This window comes from Monopterus albus, unplaced genomic scaffold (assembly GCF_001952655.1).
Source record: "Monopterus albus unplaced genomic scaffold, M_albus_1.0 scaffold38.1, whole genome shotgun sequence".
In the NCBI taxonomy this organism is placed as follows: Eukaryota; Metazoa; Chordata; class Actinopteri; order Synbranchiformes; family Synbranchidae; genus Monopterus; species Monopterus albus.
In genome coordinates, this window is record NW_018127918.1 from 2,543,083 (window position 1) to 2,563,379 (window position 20,297).

At 37.6% G+C, this 20,297-nt stretch overlaps 2 protein-coding genes across 5 annotated transcripts in view; both read left to right on the top strand.

Annotated features, from left to right (window-relative positions):
• Positions 1-14,832, top strand: part of doc2b (double C2-like domains, beta) — a 116,874-nt gene extending 102,042 nt beyond the window's left edge. For both annotated transcript variants that reach the window (XM_020598604.1, XM_020598605.1), the window contains 4 exons: positions 3,700-3,857; positions 7,903-7,984; positions 9,663-9,759; positions 10,644-14,832. In XM_020598604.1, the coding sequence (XP_020454260.1) occupies positions 3,700-3,857; positions 7,903-7,984; positions 9,663-9,759; positions 10,644-10,777 (471 nt within the window). In that variant the 3' untranslated portion in view covers positions 10,778-14,832. The remainder of the gene's footprint in view (positions 1-3,699; positions 3,858-7,902; positions 7,985-9,662; positions 9,760-10,643) is intronic.
• The window catches only part of rad51d (RAD51 paralog D), a 477,561-nt gene that overhangs the window by 138,054 nt on the left and 319,210 nt on the right, over positions 1-20,297 (top strand). The window lies entirely within an intron of this gene.

The following is a 20,297-nucleotide window of genomic DNA, read 5'->3' on the forward strand; positions in this document are numbered from 1 at the left end:
GGGAAAGAGAGCAGACTCTATATGAAGAGCAGAAGCCATGCAGTTGCATACAATTAATGCATTTTTCATTCAGGATTAATGGTGTTTCATGGTAATCAACTGAGTTTGTTAGTCTTACAGTATCCTGTGCTGTATGTGTCTGTTAATACATGTTGTTTGTTAGTTATTTGCATATGCTGCCAGCTTAAAAAAATGTTGTTAGAGAAAGAGGGCTAGCCAGGCTAAAAGGATGGTGTGAGTGTGAAAAGGAAAAAAGGCATGGAGTGCTATAAAGATGTCAATCTTGATATAATCTGGACAGCACTATGTGGTTGTATGTTAAAACTGGTTGTACATTAAAGAAGGATTTTTTTCAGCTTAGACTCCTCTTAAAGGTTAAAACCTTTAACAGTTTGGAAAAGCTCATGCACACTTATTTCTAATTACACTGACTGTTGCAATTCCCTTATATAAAAAAATATATATATATCTATCATCCTTAGATTGTTTACAATTAGTCCAAAATGCTGCAGCCAGTTTGCTGACAAGAGCACACAAGCATGAGCACATTACACCAATCCTTGCTTCGCTCCACTGGCTCCTGCTGTGGTTCAGTGTTCACTTTCAAATACTTCTCCTGACCTATACAGCTTTAAATGGTTCTGCCCCTTCCTACATCTTGGAACTTTTATATCCTTATGTTCCCACTAGAATGCTTAGGTGTAGGGGCCAGATGCTTCTAGCTGTGCCGAGGGTCAAGTTAAAAACTAGAGGGGAGCATGATTTAGTCAATGCTGAGTTCACAGTCCATCTTAAATTGCTTGTAATTTTGTTTTTTGGTTTGGAGGTCATAGTGCTGCTTATGGTTTTATGGTGCTTTGTTTTCTGTAAAGCACTTTGGTCAACTTTTTGTTGAATTTAATGTTGTATTAAAATAGATTTGTCTTGACTGAACTTGACTTCCTCCTGTCTGTTGTTTCTTGATACTTTTGTATTCCTGTCAGTTTCTTGGTTTGTCACATACTTCACAAAGTGCATCCTGTTAATGTGAAACACAGAGGCAGAGGCAACAGTGGGATGTCCTAAAAGCGATAAACGGTAGAAGAAAAGACAGAACTTAAATGGCTTTGACAGTCAACCAAGGTGGCAGCTGACACATGTTGGTATGCCAAATGAAATGGATGGCCAGTCAAGTCCATTGAGATGTCTTGTAAAAGTCATCTATGACTCATGCAGAGAGACTCGGGTCCCTAGAGATATCTGATTAGTATCCTGCTGTGGACACTGCTGGGCAGATTGTTAACCATGGTCCCCTACACACAGTACAAGACTGTGGAAGGAGAGAGAAGTCAGTGTCTGTAGAGACCCCTCTTCCTGCCTGTTTTTCAGTTTTGTTATTCTTATTTTGCTTCTGAATTTAGAAGATGTTTTGGAGTGTGAGAATGTAGCATTACATGTGTGAACTCGATCGCTGCTTGCAGCTTGTTAGGGCATAATTATTTGAAACAGTAACTTTCAGAATGCCAAATCCTAGCTATCTGTACTGTACATGTAAATGGACACGCATTTGCTAATTGTGTTAACAAGCTACAGTACAATGAGCAGAATTCTCCTTTCTGTGCTATCTTGCTATACTTGCTTCCTGCACATCTTATGTGTTAATATATTTTTTTTTGTTTTTATAGCAACTGTCAAGTGAAAAAGTTTTCTTTTTGTATAAAAATTAGCTTGTCCTGTTCAAACTTGGTGCATTTTACATGCTGTAGGTTACTTCAATGTATCTTACACTAGTATACTACTGCCAGAGTTATCAGTGCAACGATAAATATGCCAAAACTTGGATAAGGATTCCTTTGGAATGTTTTATGATGCTTTGACCTATCACTGGGCCTCACAGTCAGTGTCTGGATTTGCGGGCCCCATGGCTACACCATTCTCTGGCCCTAATCTACAGTACATTACATTTAAACTGACCTAACATACTTTTAGAGCTGCTTTACCTCTTACCCTCACCCAAGCAAAGAGTTATGACTACAACTTGAGCCAGTTTCATATGTACATTGCATCTCCTTAGGCTAATCCGCCAGCCCCACTGGCTTGATAGGCAGTTTCATCTCAGACCCATGGCCTTATCTATGTATGTCTCTTACATTTAACTTGAGCCTATTGCTTAGCTCTAGTGTGAAGTAATTATCAGTTTGTCATTAAAAAGACTGAAATGAAAGAATGAAACAGAAAAAACTAAAGAATATCAACTTGAAATGGCACAAACCAACCAGAAAAAAACTCTATTCCTAATGCTGACGTTTTATGGATGGACTTATACTGTTTATATGGTTAAAAAAATGTTGAGTTATGGGAACATGCCGTGCATATTCACGCAATTGGAAACTGCAGAAGTGTTGCTGGTAAATGACATTTCTAAGTCACTGGGCAATGAAAAATGAAAATAACAAAGCTATTTAGGAGCTCTGGCTGCATTTCCCTAACAAATCTTTCACTCAGGTGTATTTTTCTCTCTGGAGTATAGAAGGGAAGGCTTTAAAAGGGGAAAGGTTTTGATTCGCGGTGCTTTGTGCAGTCCTTTGCCCTGGGTCCCCAAATCACCAGATCTACTCCTGATACTGGAGTACTGAGATATAGGACATGAAAGAGGTGCTCTGTTTATGTGCAGCTAAAAAAGAAGAATGTATGCAATGAACAGATTACAGTAAAATGTTTTCTCTGCATTCTAGTTAAACCCATTTAAAATATTTTTTCTGCCTATTTTTGTTTTTTGGAACACCCAGATAAAATGAAACAAGTCAAGTTTCTCCTTCATTTAATGTGCCTGTTTCAATGACTGAACTGTGTTATTGTGTTGTTTAGAGAAACTCGTCACTGTGGGTGAGAAAAGTTTTTCATTTTATTACTGCTTCTGAGACATTTTATTGTGTTTTCTCGTGGTGCTTTAAGTGATTGTTTTCAGGTCTTCTGGTTTAACTGGCTAAAGATGTGTGACATCTACAGACTGGTAAGAGTGTTTGTAGCACTGAAGTTATCTGGCATGACCAATCCAGATTCAGCAGCCTATCAGGAAGGCTGACAGTTTCAGCTGATTGCCTGCTTTGTGCTTATACTGAGCCTTGGCCACATCACACTTAATACCTAATCATCCAAACAGATGGAAATGTTTGAATTCATTTGTCAGGACCTGAACATTTGGCTCTCTGGTTGAAGTTGTGCTCATCAGTAAAAAAAGATGAGTTTCACAACTCTTGGCACAGGGGTCGTGTCAGTTCAGATGTTTATCTTGTCTGTAAAGAACATGGAAAATTAATCTTGATGAGGCTATTAGCTCACTCTCTACAGCGGAGATGGCATCAATCAGCCAATCAGTGTTTGGCTGATTTTCAAGCCACACAACTCAAGAAGGCAAATGCTGTGACTGCTGTAGGCGTTTCATAACATTGACTTAGTTTCACAAAATACTTGATGGACAGTAAAAAAGTGCGTCATTTTAAAAATGAATTAAATCAGTGGTTGAGAGAGTGAGAACTTTTCCAGGCATTGACTCTGTTGTCAACATGGATTTTGGAAGTGAAACCTTTGGTTGTTTCCCAAATGATGATGATGCTAGAAATGAGAAACATCCACTGAAAACTAGATTCGTGGACATGGAAGAAAATAATGCTGGTTATTATTTGTAAATCTGTGCATTTTTCATTTTTGCCACTGCAGGTCAACAAAACAGAAGACAAGTCTCTGGAGGAACGAGGACGCATCATGATTTCTCTTAAGTACAATACCCAGAAGTCTTGCCTGGTAGTGGGCATCATACGCTGCGCTCACCTAGCCGCCATGGACGCCAACGGCTTCTCTGACCCCTACGTCAAAACGTCAGTATTGTATGCAAACACTTTTATACACTCAAACAGAAACCGAAGCTGTTATGTTATCACCTACTGTAAAAGAGTAAATTACAGTGCATGTGGTATTCTGATAAACAGCCAGCAAGAAATGCAATTCAACCACAAAGGCATGCCAAAAATGACCCAAAAGAGATCAAATCGACCATAAAGATGAACCTCAAAAAGAATATGAGAAGAAAAGCAAAGATAAAACTCAAAGAGACTCTAAACTGCTAAACAGAGATGCACATCTCTTTTAACCAGGATGTCTTACTAGGATGAAGAGATATTCACGTCTTTATCTAGGGGCCCATTTATAGCTGTAGGCTGTTTGGAGTTACAAATATTCCACAGAAAACATTCACAATGACCGTTTCCTGGAGTCCAAGGTTAACATCTGAAAATGTTTCTTTTTTTGTTTGAACAAGAGTCCAAAATCCACACAGCTGAGAAACCTGACCAACTGTAGGGAATCTATGCCATTCTGCTTGAAAAACACTTTAATTACAAGTTAATGAACAAAAAATTCATCAGAAGATACTTTGCCAGTCAAAGCCTTTAACTGACCAATCATTTCAGCTTTGCTGATTATAATGAAGTGTTTTTATGAATCCAGCTGCTTTTCACAATAAATTATTTTATTCCAGCAGTTTGTGAGCTGTTTCAAATTTCAAGGTTTTTTTCACAGTCTTTTTCCAAAATATGATTTTATTCAGTGATCCCATTTTAATAATAAAATATAAACAGGACAGAATTAATGTCCTTCCTGTCCTGCCTATTTAGATCAAAGCAACAGCCAATCAGATAACTGGACTTGTTAATTTAGGAAATTGTTGTTAAAAAGTAAACACCTCTGACAAAATTACAGCTTATTCCTGTTAATGTGAAATGAAGCCAGAAAAAAAAATCATAATAAAATGAATTTTAAACATTTCTTGGTTTATTTCAAATGTTTGTGGTTATATTTTATATTTTGTGTTTATTTATTCTGCAAGTTGTTTAAAAAAATGTACTTATTTATGATCATCTATTTATAACTTGAATACTGCTGTCTTGCCAGGCCACCCTCGAAAGTGAGGTTTCAGGGATTCTTATCCCAGCTAAACAAGGATTAAAAATGTATCTGTAAAATCAAGATGTGAGTGAATGCAGCTACTGAAGCACTCGCTGCTGTGCAGAGCAGAGCCACCTGTGGACACTGTGTGTGCACAAAGTGTTTTCCACAAACCTTTCTGGCGAGAACAACACCTGTAACCATGGTAACTGTACACTACAAAGATGGTGGACAAATGTAGCCTCAAAATGCTGGACACAAATGAGGCTAAAATGTCAAAGAGAAAAACTAGACTAAAATATCTTCAGTTCATATCAAGTAAAAATAAAGAAATAAATGGCTACAATTATCTCAAATGAATGCACAAGGTGTCAATACATTAAAAACTACATTTAAACCAGGTTCCAAAATCAACGCTGCAGAGCCTTTCCTATCAAAATCACCAGATGCTTGTTGTAGTAATGCCGTATTTAGTGGCTGTACAATGCACTGTAGAAGTGCTGAAATGGATTAAATGGCAGTGCTGATGTTGTAGAAGAAAAGAGGTAGACTAACTGTGATTATCAGCAGCATGAAAGACAGGGCAAAAAGAGGCCATCTGCAGGGCTGCAATTTGTGGGATGGTCCTATTTATCACACCTGAACATTTCCCAAGTCTTTCATCTGGCTGAGCAATGAAAGTGCAATTAATTTCCGATTCTGCTGTGCACACCTCGGGAACAAAAGCACAACTTGTTTCAGAGGAGAGGGCCTGGCAACAATTTTCCAAAATTTTGCTGAAGCTTGAAGGACACACTGGCAGATAATAGCTTTACTGTCTGGCTCATGTGAGAGTGAATAAAAGAAATGTACACTCTGAAAGATAGACATGATTGGCTGCATGACTCTTCTCCTCTTCTGCTAGTCGATATCTGGCACAAGTCTCTCTGGTGCATCAGCTCTTGTCTGAACAGTAAAGTTTTTGCTATGTGGTGTTTGTAATTTTGGGACTATTCATAAAATGATTACGAAATGTGGACTGACAGTAGTCAAGGTGTGGAGTATGTCATGAGAATTGACAGATTAAATTCCTTTCTACCAGCGTATTTCATCAAACATAGATGTTTTCTGTCCGAACCCAGCCCAAGCCCTCGGGTACCGACAGGTCCCATCAGTCTCGGTTTGAGTATCCACACTCTAATGCACAGTCACTGAACAAAAGCACAGTAATGACGGTACTACAAAACTGCAGCAGTTCATGCAGTAAAACAGCATTTAAATCCACTGTATTGCACAGTAGCATTGTTTGCATCCTAGCTTTCATACTTTGCTTGTTTTGCCCAAGGGTCAGTAGTCCAATTACAAAATGACAGTTAGGTTCACTGCAAAATCCTCATCAACAACAGTTTCAGACCCAGTTCCCCCTGGGGTACATTTGCGAGCAATAACCCACTTAGCCTCCCTTTAACTCTCTGAGTTACCGTGGGAAATTGAAGTCTGTGTGGGTCCAGTGAGCACATAAAAGGGAAGAGGGATGTGATAAGCTTCTGTAATTGCCTAGTGGATTGAAATATGCCACATCAGAATGAGCATTATTGCCCAAAACTGTCTTTTGCCAAATGAACATAGGTATTAAACAACATTCAGTACGCAGAGTTTGATATATGCACAGCCTGCCAGTTGCATCATTTATGAACACAAAACAGAAAACAAAGGTCCAGCCTGCACATGCACACACACACACACACACACACACACACACACACACACACACACACACACACACACACACACACACACACACACACACACACACACACATTGGCTGTACATTCATAAGCACATGCAGTATGCCTGTACCCAGAGTAACAGTGGCACTAATGATCTGTTTTCACCACTAACTCTGAGACTGCTGTGGATACAAACAGAAACTGATAAGTAGCCACAGTGGCATCCTGTATGTTTGGGGAACACTACCAGGACAGTGCACCGAACCAAAGCTAATGTGGCCTAATACGGTTCTGGAATAGATTGTTAACATTCTGCTATGGCTGAAACTGTTTTAGAAAGCTGTGGATTCAATTTATGGTACTGTTGACTTGTATTACATTATGCTAAGAGAGGTCATATTTATGCATGTATGAATCATTGAAAATAAATTTGAAAACAATTCAACAGCAGCAATGGCTTCAAAACTCAGTGCAAATTAAAGCCTCTCTAAAACAGTTCAAATAAAACCTTAACTTTATAACTGCTGTCAAAGTTGGATTTATTGCAGGGCTATTGCATCAGACTGAAGCAGTTTTGACAAGGTGTACCTAATATACTGGCAACTGATTGACACAAACCACTTCACAAATATATAAAATGAAAGCCCACAACAGAAAGCAGCAACAATTCTAAAGTTCTAACAGATCAAACCCATAGAGCTTCATACCATACCAAGAAGAATCAGGATTTAGGCTTTATATGAGCTGTATACTGAAGACCTGTACTGCTGTGATGCAGTGGGCATATCGACTGACTTTGGAAATGTCTTGTTGTTATGAGGTGAGGTGCCTTCAACTCTGTAATCTCATCACAAACACACTAAAATGAAATTTCATACTTAAACTGATAAAGTTTTGTGCATCAGTCTTAATAAAGATGAAGTGGACAGACAAAATTCCTTTAATACAGTAAAAGCACAGGTGGAGTCTGATACTGTAAAGTCAGAAAATGTAGTAATACAATGTAGAGTGTGTAATGTAATGCAACTGTGTGGTTGAATGTAGGGCAGTACCACAGCACCCTCTGGAGGACAGAACAATATGACACCTGAAAAATGTTGATGTTTTTACATTGTATAGTTGAGGGTTGCACATAATACATCAGCATCATGTTATACGTGTAGATGTGTCATATTTTCTCTTTGCTCTTCCATCCACAAGAACAGGCAGGAGTAAAACCTTTGAGGTCAGTACTGTAAAAGCCTCTGTCCCCTGCTTTGCTCTGCTACAGGTACCTGAAGCCTGACGAGAACAAAAAGTCAAAGCACAAGACTGCTGTGAAAAAGAAGACACTCAATCCTGAATTCAACGAGGTATAAAACCACAGCTGTTGCACTAAAACCCTGTGTTTTCCACAAACCTTTCTTACCCCCACCTTTTGCTTTTACATCCTATGCTTTTATGTGTTGACCTACAAAAGCCATTCTGAGAGGGTATGGCTTTCATATTGAACAGAAGCACATGAGTCTTAATTGTTGGTAGAATATGTCACAACAATCATCATCAGCCAAATGTTTGTTGTTGAAGACGTAGCTCAGGTGTCTTTTGACGTTTTGGTACATCTTCTGTTCATTCACTCTAAATCTTTGATGTATCCCACCAAAGGCTGGGATGTAAGCAAATGTTGATGTATCAGCCTAGAAATCTTATTTAAAACTGTGTCAGAAGAAGTGTTATACTGTAAAAAGGACCTAAAACATATTTCTCAATCACTATGAGCAGCGGTGTCCTACTCAAAAACACACTTCAGTTATTTCAGGTGATTCTTATACTATTTTCACCAACCTGAGTGGGCTTTAGCAATTTCTGCATCAAAATGTGATAACAGTTGTGGGTTGGATTTATATGTGTGTACTGTATGTATGTATGTGTGTGCATGCATGTATTAGGCCTGGTGTTACTGATTTTGTGGGTTCACCAGCCCAAATGGTCCTAAAAATGCAGTTAATGCAGGTTTAAAATAAGGGGCTTAACATAGCACTAGTTTCTTCTAAACTTAAGCAGAGCAGCTCATTCTCACAGCTGAACACCTCTAATGTAACCAAGGCTATTGTTTCTGAATACTGTTGAAATCAGAAATGTATTTCTAAATTCCCTGAAGACCTATCCATTTTTAGCAGAGGGATGCCAAACCTTTCTGCAAGGCTGAGTGGGTCCCTTGGTGCTTCATGGCACAGGTTATCTTGGCTCCACCTGTACACAAATGGAGAGCTCACACAGCCCTCTGGCTTGACATTTCCTCTGACATTTTTTGAGGCCATATTCCTCAGTCACCTCTTGACTTTTCTGTCAGAGATGAGCAATGGGGTCTTCCTCCATATCGAGGCCTTCATTTCATTAAGGTGGGGCAGTAACCTTGATTGAACCACAGATTGCACACACAGAATGAATGCTCTCATTTTGCATGGTGAAAATTAATATTAGAAAAAATGCTTGTTTCGTTTATTAGACAGTGTTCTTTATTGATTTCACTGTCACTCCATTAAAGTGCCCTAGTATGTATTTAATATTTTATTTCCTCTGTGTTCCAATCAACATACTACAAACACTATGGCGCTGTGTGAAATGGGTTTGTCTAAATGTCCTGAACTAATAGAACTGACTGAATGTTGTGCATGTGTTGAATGACTCCCTGAGAGCGAGAAAAGGTAGCGACTACACTGACATTAACCTGAATATTATTTTAGGCACTAACAAAAATAATTAAAACTCAATGAGGCACTCAGAATTATGCGAATCACTTTCATCAGAATGAAACAAATGTCAGTTATATTCAGGTCTATATTGATAGTGATGGAAATCCAACACCATGCAGAGAAGTGTTTTGTGGTGAAAAAAATAGACTTATTCAAAATGTTCAAGCCATTTAAACCCACATTTTAGGCTTTATCCTTTGTGGTAATCTGAAAAGAAATGTAATTTAAATTGTATGTGATGATACTGGAGCATAACTGCTGGAGCTCTTAATTTCTATTGTTCTGTTCTCTACAGGAGTTCTGTTATGACATAAAATATGCAGACCTCACCAAGAAGACCCTGGAGGTGACCGTATGGGACTATGACATTGGAAAGTCTAATGATTTTATAGGTAAGTAGTAAGTACAGACCAGCTCTGCTTTGTACAGAGATGACGACAATGTGGGTTGAGTTTAAAGAGTTTGACTGATATTTATCGGTATCAGCAGCACCACTGGCCTTCTGTCCAGCTGAATCTGCCATCTGTCCAGTGCTTTCTTGGGCTGGGAAATGAGCTAGCACTGAGCCATGCAGAGAGCTAGCTGGACTGCCAAAATGTGTGTCAAAGCACTGCCTTTTACAGTTAGTATGGAATGCAAAGCTTTATCCCTTTGAAAACCAAGTGCATCAATTCATTCTGGGATAAAAACACGATTAAGGGAAAACATTAGGGAAAGGACGACTCAGAAAGAAGCCTGGTACAAATTTGAGCTCGCTCATTCATACTTTAAAATAAGCTAAACAAATGGTTCACGTCCAGCTACAGAAATGTTGTCTAGCAAAAGTCACTAAGTGAACCTTGATTTAAGCTGGTTTTGCCATACTCTTAAGAAGTGATTAGCGCTGTTGTCAGGATAAATGCATCTTATAAACAATCTTTAAAGGATGTCATATTAAACCATGCTATCCAATATAGCATTTATAACACCATTATCTGTTTCAGTGGTTTTCTGCTGCAATAAGACATCGACATTTTAAATGTCTTTGCAGCCTATTGAAAATGTAATGTGGTTGAGTGATTTTTGTATTGTATTTTGTTTGTTTCTTATATGAAAAGTTTTCATGCTGCCATTGTGTTAGGGCTCCCTTGGAAAAGGTTGTAAATCTCAGTGGGATCTCCTTGGTTAAATAAAAGTTAAATATAAGCGTAAAAAAATTAAAATAAAATGAGATAAATGATTTTACAATGTGACATATTGTAACTCTCCTACAAAGTAACCTTGTGCCTTCTTTCAGGTGGTGTATCTCTGGGTATCAATGCAAATGGAGAGAGGCTCAGACACTGGTTTGACTGCCTCAAAAACAAGGACAAAAAAATTGAGCGTTGGCACACACTGACCAATGAATTACCTGGTTCATTAAATGACTGAACACCCATGTTCTGCTGTCAAACCTGCCCCCAACCCCTGTTTCTCCATGGCTGCACCAGACAGGACTCCTTCACTTTCCTAACTCCTCCACCCAGCTCTTCTTCTCTGGATTTTTCCTCATGTTGGTCACAGCAACCTGTTACACCTCTCTTTGGGAATATATTTCCTGTCAAAACAGGGCTCAACTAAAAATATCTAAAATCTTTTGCTTGTGTTCAATAACACTTTCTCATGTAAAACAGAAATCAGATGGCTGCTCATTTATTTTCCTTTTAAGAGAAATTCAGTCATCAAAATGAATCACAGGGGCTATAGCGTTGAATTTTTACACCTTAAAACTCTAATTTCTTTTATGGTCAGTGAAAATAAAAGGAACAAAAGCTTGCTATTTGAATAGGTCTTTTACAGTAGCTAAATAATTAGTTGTCACCTTGGTGGCTATCTGAGTAGACCTGTAGGAGATAGGTGTAAAAGAGTGGAGACTCTTACAAAGGATGTAGCATAATTTCATATTGGTGGAGTATGCAGAGAAAGTTTATGAACTGGATCTCATCTTCTCAAATAAATCTCCCATATTCTGTTTGTTTGATACTAATATTTAGTGTTATAGGGTTGGAGTTAAGTAATTGAATCAGCCCCATTCAGTATCTAAAGATGCTGCATTTTGATATGACTGTAAAACTGTTAGGCCCTGCTGCCATTTACCACTCGTGTAAGTTGGCTGCCACTCAACAGGACAACAACAGAACCTCCTTAAAATATTGTGCAAATTATGACCTGAATATGCTTCAAATGAACTAGATTGAGACTGTTCTCCAAGAAAAAGTACTACGTTGTTGTGTTTAAATGAAAAATACTTCTAGCAGCTGCAGGAATTATGACACTTTCCCACTGACATCTAAGGTAATAATGACAATATAGAGGCACAAATTTCACAGAGGGTCAATGTCTGGGAGGTTGATGGGTCAACAACAGATTGGAATTTTACACATTAGACTGCTGAACTGGTAAACTTGAAAAGGAAAACATACCCCAGGCAGGCTCACCTGGTGTGTACTGTAGCTGCCGTAACCGAACATATAGCTGGACCTTTACAGAGGTATAGTCAGCTACAGGATGCCCACAGCCTCTGCAGCTATGTCGTAACCCATTAACACAGCAGTATAATTCTACTATTAGATGATACAATATGCAATTTGTTTGAAGTTTACGGAGGTCCTTGGTCCTCTTACAAGTAAGCAATGCAGTTTGTTGAGAGGCAGAATGTCCCATCATCAACAACATAAAACAAGCCCATAATGCAGGATTTTGTGTGTACATGGAGGCAAATGTCAGCAGTTAATTGTGATGCAGGCAAATTAAGCTTTGATGATTTAAGGGTGAGTGATGGCTCATTTGTAAACTGGCAGAATGACAGGCCTCTACAAATTTCTATCTAATAAGCAAACTGGCCAGCATGAACTAAATAAACCAATGCAAAAATCAACATTTCCTAAACTCCTTCTCAACACTACTTACAGCAAATATTCATAACATTAAAAACTCTGATTCTGTGGGTGTCTCTGTGTAGACTAATCAATATGAGACAGTGCTAGGTGTCATGGCACCATCTGCTTAGGTTATTCACTGATTTTTCAGTGTAGTATTTACAGTAGAGCTGCCTAGTTTTGTGGTAATGATGTCAAGGTTCTACAAATGTTTCATCCATTCTCTCATCATTTCTTGATTACAAAATAGCTGATTTCTTTTTTACAGTGCAAAAGCACTGCTAAATCCGGTATGTATTTAAAATTCAAGTAGAACTGGTGGATGAATCACACGTACAAGGTTTTCACTCAGCTGGCAGCCCGTCTGTTGTCAAAGGTGATTTTTGCAGATTTTTTAAGAGTAAACATTAGCAAAACAGTAGAACTTCAAGATAACATTTCTTTGAAACAGCTGTGGAGGGTGTTAGCAGGGTGTTAGCAGGTTGTCGTGGCTTCAAACTGGAACAGACGGTCAGTCGAGTGAGTGCAAAAGGAACATAATTGAATAATAGCTGTGGTGAGCCTGGGTTTAATCAGAAGCTGAAGTGGGTTGTGGAAGCATAAAGTACATAGCACCCAATAATTCTGGTGACCAGTGGATAACTTCAGCAGAGAAGTGGAAACATTCACAGCCACTATCCACATTAATCACATAGTCCTACTTCAGTGTGTGGAAGGCAGAGCCTGTTTTGGTAGAAACCAGCTGCAGACAACAACAAAATGAAATACAGTGGGTGACCCAAATGGTGAAAATCACCTGCCAAGCTGCAGCACCACAATGCTGGATGGCTCTATAGTGTTTGTGCAGCTTATTGTTTACAATACAAAAAATGAGTTTTCACTAAAACTCACTGATAACATTTTCAACTGTAATGTGGCTGAAAATGTTCCGGCTGTATGTCAAAAGGGCAGAATTTTAAAAATGAAAAGTTTACGTCAAATATAAAACTAATAATAAAAGCATGTATTGTTTACAACAGCCTGCAGTATTGTTGCTGAAGTTCAAGTTTGCTGCTGAAAGGGCAAAGTCGCCCTTGCTGGAGTCACTGCAATTGTTCAATTGTGCAATGCAAGCTTTGCTAAGCTGGGCCCGGGAGAGAAAGGCACTTTTTTTTTTTTAAATATATTAGCCGTGTATGTGTATTGTTGAGTTTTTTATGTAAACATCTCCACTACAAATGTAACAAGCTGAATGTACATGTTTAAACCTCTTCTATTCCACAGTAAATCCCCTGAGAATGTGCACCTACTGCCCTGTGTTGTTGATATTGTTCATATGTCAAATCTTAAGCTGTGTAATTGGATGCACATATCTTGGAAGAGAGATGACTGAATTCACAGCCCAGGAGCAAACCACCACCAGGGGTTATGTCACTCAAGTCATAACTAAATTTTTTACTCACCTGTTCAGTTTATTTATTAAATATTTTAAGTTAAGTTTTATTACCCCCAAGTCTCTTAACTTGAGTTGTCCTTATGGACCAGCAGGCTGGAATGCATTCTATGTACTGTATTTGTGATTGTATTCATTCATTTCTGTGATATGACCTTCTCTGCATGCCCCAACCTTTTTTTTGTAATTTTCCACCACGCACTGACTGGTAACACAGAAGCGCCATACAAAAAGCCCTCACTTAATGTTCTGAATTCCTGTCAGGCCTGCAGTTCAGATGAGAGCTTTTTGTTATTACCTTGCATCACTAGCCACTGTTTTTAGGGACACGCTGAATCTGTCAATGTGGCTGACTGTTTAAATTCAACCTAATCACAGCTGGTGGATAGTTACAAACAGACTTCATGTCCATTTGTTATATCATTTAAAACCATAGTTTTATTTGAACTGGTGCATTCTTTTTCATAATACATCCAAGTCATTTGGAAGAAAATTAGATTCTGACAAACATCACGCATTCGTAGCTGGGGAATGAAATGTTTAATGCATATCAGGCCTCACATCTTTGTTTTCCTAAAGATTTAACAGCCTCTCTAGGCGAAAAACCGCCTGTGCAACCTTGTTGGCATCTCAGTATTACAAAGGTGATCTCTTTCTCTTATGAATATGTAATAAATAAAAATGTGTGATTTTGATTTTGTAATCTGTCTGCCTTTGTATGCAAGCTCAATATTATAAAAAAAAATGATACAAAACTGCATGCATATGTTTTGTCATAAGATGACTTTGCCTAATGTTTGATACTGTTTCTGTTTAAAATAACAAATTATACAATTGTGGATGCTCTAAGATTATGCTATAAGTCTTTCTTCTGGACAACATTTTGTACCTTTGAACAATATCGCGTTGCCTGTTTGGCTGCTATGTTGAAGTGTGGATGCGTGATTTGATGTGAATTAAAATCTCTCCTTTGTTATTTTGTTTCTTTATTAACACTCAGGCACTTGTTTGCATTATTTTGGTTTGCTGAATATATATGATTATCAATGCATTGTTCCAAATTATATTTCAACCCTATGTCAAATGGACAGCTATTGCCTTTCCTTCTTTCTATTTCTGTTTTTTCAATAGCATGCTTTTCAACAATGTGAATTATTGTAAGGAATTGTTTCAATACAGTATGTTATGTGCATTGATTTTAAATGAAGAACATAACATAAACAACTTTTAAAATTCTTCACAAATTTGGCATGTGCACATCATTTAGAAAGCACTCCAAATATAGCATAAACGAAACAAAACCGCATTTCGAGAATAATTTTGACACGTGCAACACATGCAACATAGCAGAATGTTCTGCAAATACAGAAAATGTAACCAAATACAGCAACATGCTAACATTTTGTTATGCTGCATATATATTGTCAAATTGTTAAAAACATTTTCATGAACTGCTTTACTGTATAATGTAACACAAAACAAATAATCAATTTTTGAGATGGATCAGAGTGATGACAGTCCTCCTCTGTTGTCATATTGCTAAACTCTGTCTGACTATGTGACTGTAACTTTGTTAAGAAACTTAAACACTGTCCTACTGCTCTGAAGTATCCAGTTGAAACATCTAGTCTCTTATCTCTATATGTTCTACTATCTTATGTTTCCAGCTGCAGCCGTTATACAAGTTAAGAGCAACCTGACCATTAGATTTATTGGCCCGGTTTTGATTGGCTGAGGGTGAACATGGGACATCACCTCCAGCCAATTGGAATAAGTGTTAGTAACGTCTGAAACAGCTACTAGTGGACAGTGGAGAATCTGGGTTGTTTGTAAAGAAGGACTTGGAGAAATCTAAACAGCTTTGGCTGAATAAAATGTCACATATATGTTTAAAATATCTATAAAGATGGATCAAAAACGACCATAATACCACTTCTGCATCGCATTGAGCTCTCAGGGCCATTTTTCAAGTGGTTCATGAAGATACAGATCTCCTTTTTGTGCCTTTAGTCAGATTATTCTTGCAGAAAACCAGAAGGCTGTACAGCTGTGATTCAGGTGCAGGGAACAAAGGAAAATCAATTTTCTGTGTGACTTTTGTGTCCTCATCTCCTAATGCAACCCATTATCATTAAGAGTATGAACTCTGTCTCCACAAGCTTGCCTCAGATGATCAGTTGAACTTTAACTAGCCTACAGCAGTGACAATTTTGACACCTGAATTTGATTTAGTCTTAGTCTTTGTCCTTTGGCAAAATGCATATTAATTTTAGTCAATACAAACAAAATATTTTTTAGTATTTTTAATATTTACTGTAGGCTATATCTTCATCCTGGTTGTGTAGTGCAGTTACCATGGTTACACGTTTTGTTCTCATCTATTGTGAGGTTTGTGGAAAACAATGCTTTATTCACACAGTGTCATGCTGCTCAAAAGATATTCAACTGAAAGGAAAGTTAATGTTAAATCACTGGATTGTATATGAATATGATTCATAAACCTGTTTCTTCTGAGAAGCACTAATGTCAGAGACAGAACGTCACTGAATGTAAGACGATAGTGAAACACATCAAGCGGCTAATTCAACTCCTGAGCAAGGGATATTTTGGTGGAGGAAGCTATTTTACTGATCAGCACCTACAGTTTGTGATTCCACAGATGTGGCAGGTTATTAAGTTACTTCATGTCCATTGGTCCGTCTTTCACATTATGGGGCCAGAAAATGGATAAACATCGATAAACTTATATACTGTGCTTCCATATGAATGCTCTCCCATTCTTTGGAACATTTAATTGTGTATTATTGACTGACTGACTATAGAGCACTTCCAAGGCTCGGAAGAACATCTTGGAAATATTCTCTCTTGGATAAATCATCAATACAAAAAGTAAAACAACTGCACTAGACAATGTCAGGTTCTTTGATTAAAAGTCAAGGTACAAGGTTATGTACATCAAAATGTAAGAAGAGAAAGTAAATCTTCAAAATGCATATTTTGCCAAAATTAGACAGAAATTAGACCTTCTCATTAACAAACAAAGAGACAGTAGAAGAGCACCCTCCTTTTAATCATACATTGACACTCTTTTCTGAAAACAACTGTAAATCACAATATATAATTAATGCCTACTAAGAATGATTCTTATAAATACTGAGAGCTCATACACAGTCTACAATTATGTCTGGCATGGTCTGTAATACTACCTGATGAGACAAGACAAAATCTTTACACATATCAACTCTTAGAGCATCTTGTAATAAAATCAGTATGGTTAGGCTTTTGTTCACATGGCTAAATGCAAATGAAAATCAGGTTTTGTTCTCATTTTTCATCATTAGAATCATTGCTCATCCCTTCAAGGCCCACCTCAACTCAAAATGCGTGCTAGTACTGTTACTGCTAATAACGTCACTACAATTGTTATATGACATCAGTTAGGAAAATCCAACTTGACTAAACAGCAAAGAGAAAAAATTCACAAATATGCTTTTATGATTTCAAGTGACTGTACTGCATTTTGCCTTACAAGCCACAAGAGAAGGATACATATAGAACTGTAAAGAATGCCTATTTACCTTTTATTTAAAGGAGTGTTTTTAGGACATGTTGAATTTGTGATTTATGTCTTTGAGCACAATAGAAAATGAGGAAATTTGAGCCTTCAGCCATATAACAAATGGAAAAAGTATAAAATGATGAATGAGTGGCTCTGATAGCCTGTTATCCTGCAGCTGAACTCTGATGACGCTGACTCAAGACATAAAAAGAAAAAGAGGAACATTACAGCTTGTCACAAAATGGATGCAACAATAAAAAAAATAAGGTAATCAAAGTGAAATGTGAAACTGAGTTTAATAAGCTCATTTTCTTTACTCGTCATTCTTTGTATGGGATCCCCATTAGCTCCTAGAGAACAGTCACTAGTCTTCCTGGGGTCCACTAAAACAGCAAATTAAACAAACAGCAATTGCATCAGGTAGATCAATAAATCTGAACCAAACAAACTAAAAGGACTTGACTAGCCAAAAATCTGTAGATTAGTGAAGCAACAGTGAAAAACAAAATAACACAAATCTACAGAAATGATAAAAAAAGCTATCAAAATGAGAACAGACCAAAACTGGTATCCACAACAACAGTAACTAAAACATTCAGATGTGGCTCAAACTTTGTTTCAGTACCTTTTTGAAAGAAAATCTGCTTCAATTTTTATCCAAGTAGAGTCAATTAAACAAATTCATTCTGACCGTTGTCTAACACAGCTACAAGCAGGAGGATATACTTTGGTTGTCCCTGGAAGTAAAAGTCCAATTCATTTTTCCTATAGACAATAATATGTGATTCATAGTTTGAAAGCATCAGTTGTTTGTTTGTTTTTTATTTATAAAAGTTCAAGAAACAAGCATGTGTACATAAAAGACAGACATTACCTACAATTCCCAAGGTGCAAGATGAATCATAGAGCTTAAACTTCTGTTACACATACTGCTAATGGGAGGTGAAAGCTAAAGATGAAGGTGTACTAATTAGCTTAAAGCAATTCACTTTTAAATTCTGGGTTTGTTGTGGGTGAATTCAGCACCTCTGGCATTTTGTTTTCAATTGCAGCAACAAAAAGTTTAGATTTCGCTACAGCTCTAATTCAAAACCCTTACTGACATTTTCTCCATGTCAGCGGTGACTGGGTCTCATGGGCACTGTAGAATTAAAAGTTGTTTTTATGAAATGATTACATCATTTTGACATTTTTCAAACACAATGACTCATGATTAATAGCTACTGTCAATACTTATATAACCTGTCAAATTAAATACCAGGCATTGGCATTTTATTTTTGTGTATAAGTCCACTCAGCTGTGAAGAATGGTGTTTGCACAGTTCAGTTGTGTGCACTGGTGGAGGATGGTACTCCTAAGACGTTGGCTGAGCCCTGCTAACACTGATTGTTCTCAAGATAGGTCATGGGGAAGAGATTATATCTTAGACCTGTCCTCCATTTCGTATGATTCTGTTGCTTCTTAAGAGACACCTAGCAGCAGTGCACAAACTCCACACATGCAAAGGTCACTCAGTGCTTTCACAGCACTTAAACTTTTTTCTCTTATTTTAACAAGGATAATATTTCCCACCCACAAACTCATTTAATTAAATCGAAGATTGAAAGATTGCTCTTATAACCTCTGTGCAAAGGCCAAATCTCTGACTCTCCACACTTGCTTAGATTATTTCTGGAAAATTTCTGATGATTCATACACCCAGGTACACTCATATATTCACTAAAATTCTACAAAGATTATCCATATAAAAGCGCTGGCTGTTTGGTTGCACTGCTGATGCACTTTTGCTTGTTGTTTTTACAGTTTCACAATTTCTTTCAGTAAAACTTTAAAAGGCATCCACTGTTTTTAAGGTATTAAATGGAAGTTTTCACAGTAAAGACCTCTTTGCTCAGAAGCTGCTGCATGTCTGAAGTTATTCCACTGGATAAAGCCACAGATTGCATGTTATAGTCAGAAATCAAACTCCTGTGGGCTACTATACATTACACAACTGGGTATGGGCAGTTGACAGCCAGAAGTGTTTCTATGAGATACAAAAGCTCCGCAATTTCCCTGTAGTCCTTTGCCAATATTATACTGTGGTGACAAGCCACACTGATAACTTGTGGAAGTGCTTCCGAAATTTGTCACTGCATATTATTGGAACTCAGAAGCAAGAACATTTCATGGATCCACTAGGGGTTCCTGATTATCCTGTTTGTCCAGGTCCTGGCTGCACAGCACACTTCAAACATTTGTGGTGGTTGGCATGGCTTTTTATGTTGCCATCTGGAAATACTTTCATATAAAATGCATCAGATTACACACAACCTGTTGCAGATTAACAAGATTTAATCATATTTATTTATATTATTTTACAATTATGGACATGTAATGTAAATGAAGTTTCTCTAGAATAATTCTTTCTTTGTCTGCATGTCAAACATTCACATAGAATAGCACTACCAGATAATATAAGAATAGATTATCAGAAATGTTAATACTAAAGTATTTTATCAAGGCCAGGTGGCGAAATACCTCCCCAAGTTGTCTGGGCAGGGTTGTGTCACACTTTGTGGAACGTTTCTGTACTTTGTGTCTAAAAAGCATAACGTATCACAAAGACAACATAGCTGATCATGAGACATAATTTCAAACACTCAATATTGTACCAAGCTCTGTTAACACCCCCGATGATAAACTTTTCACCTCACCTTTAAATGTGGCCATTTAAGGATTAAACAATTTTCCCTTCAGCTGTGATTATACAGCTAAAGGGAAAAGTGTGTATCCTAATGGCTGTGAGACCTTGATGATTGAAGCAGAAGCCCTTTAATGTTTTTGGGCAGTGTAATAAAAAATATAATTATCCCAATGCATAAATATACCACCCTAATGGCCATCAGGTGATTGTTAAACAATAAAGCACACAGGGACCACTGCTAAAGAGAACCTATTAAAACTGTGACAGTGCACTGCTGCTGAGTTCAGATCTATTAATTCACTTACAGGCACAATGCCAGAAAATACTCCTGCTTCCAAATGGGAATACTCTAAAC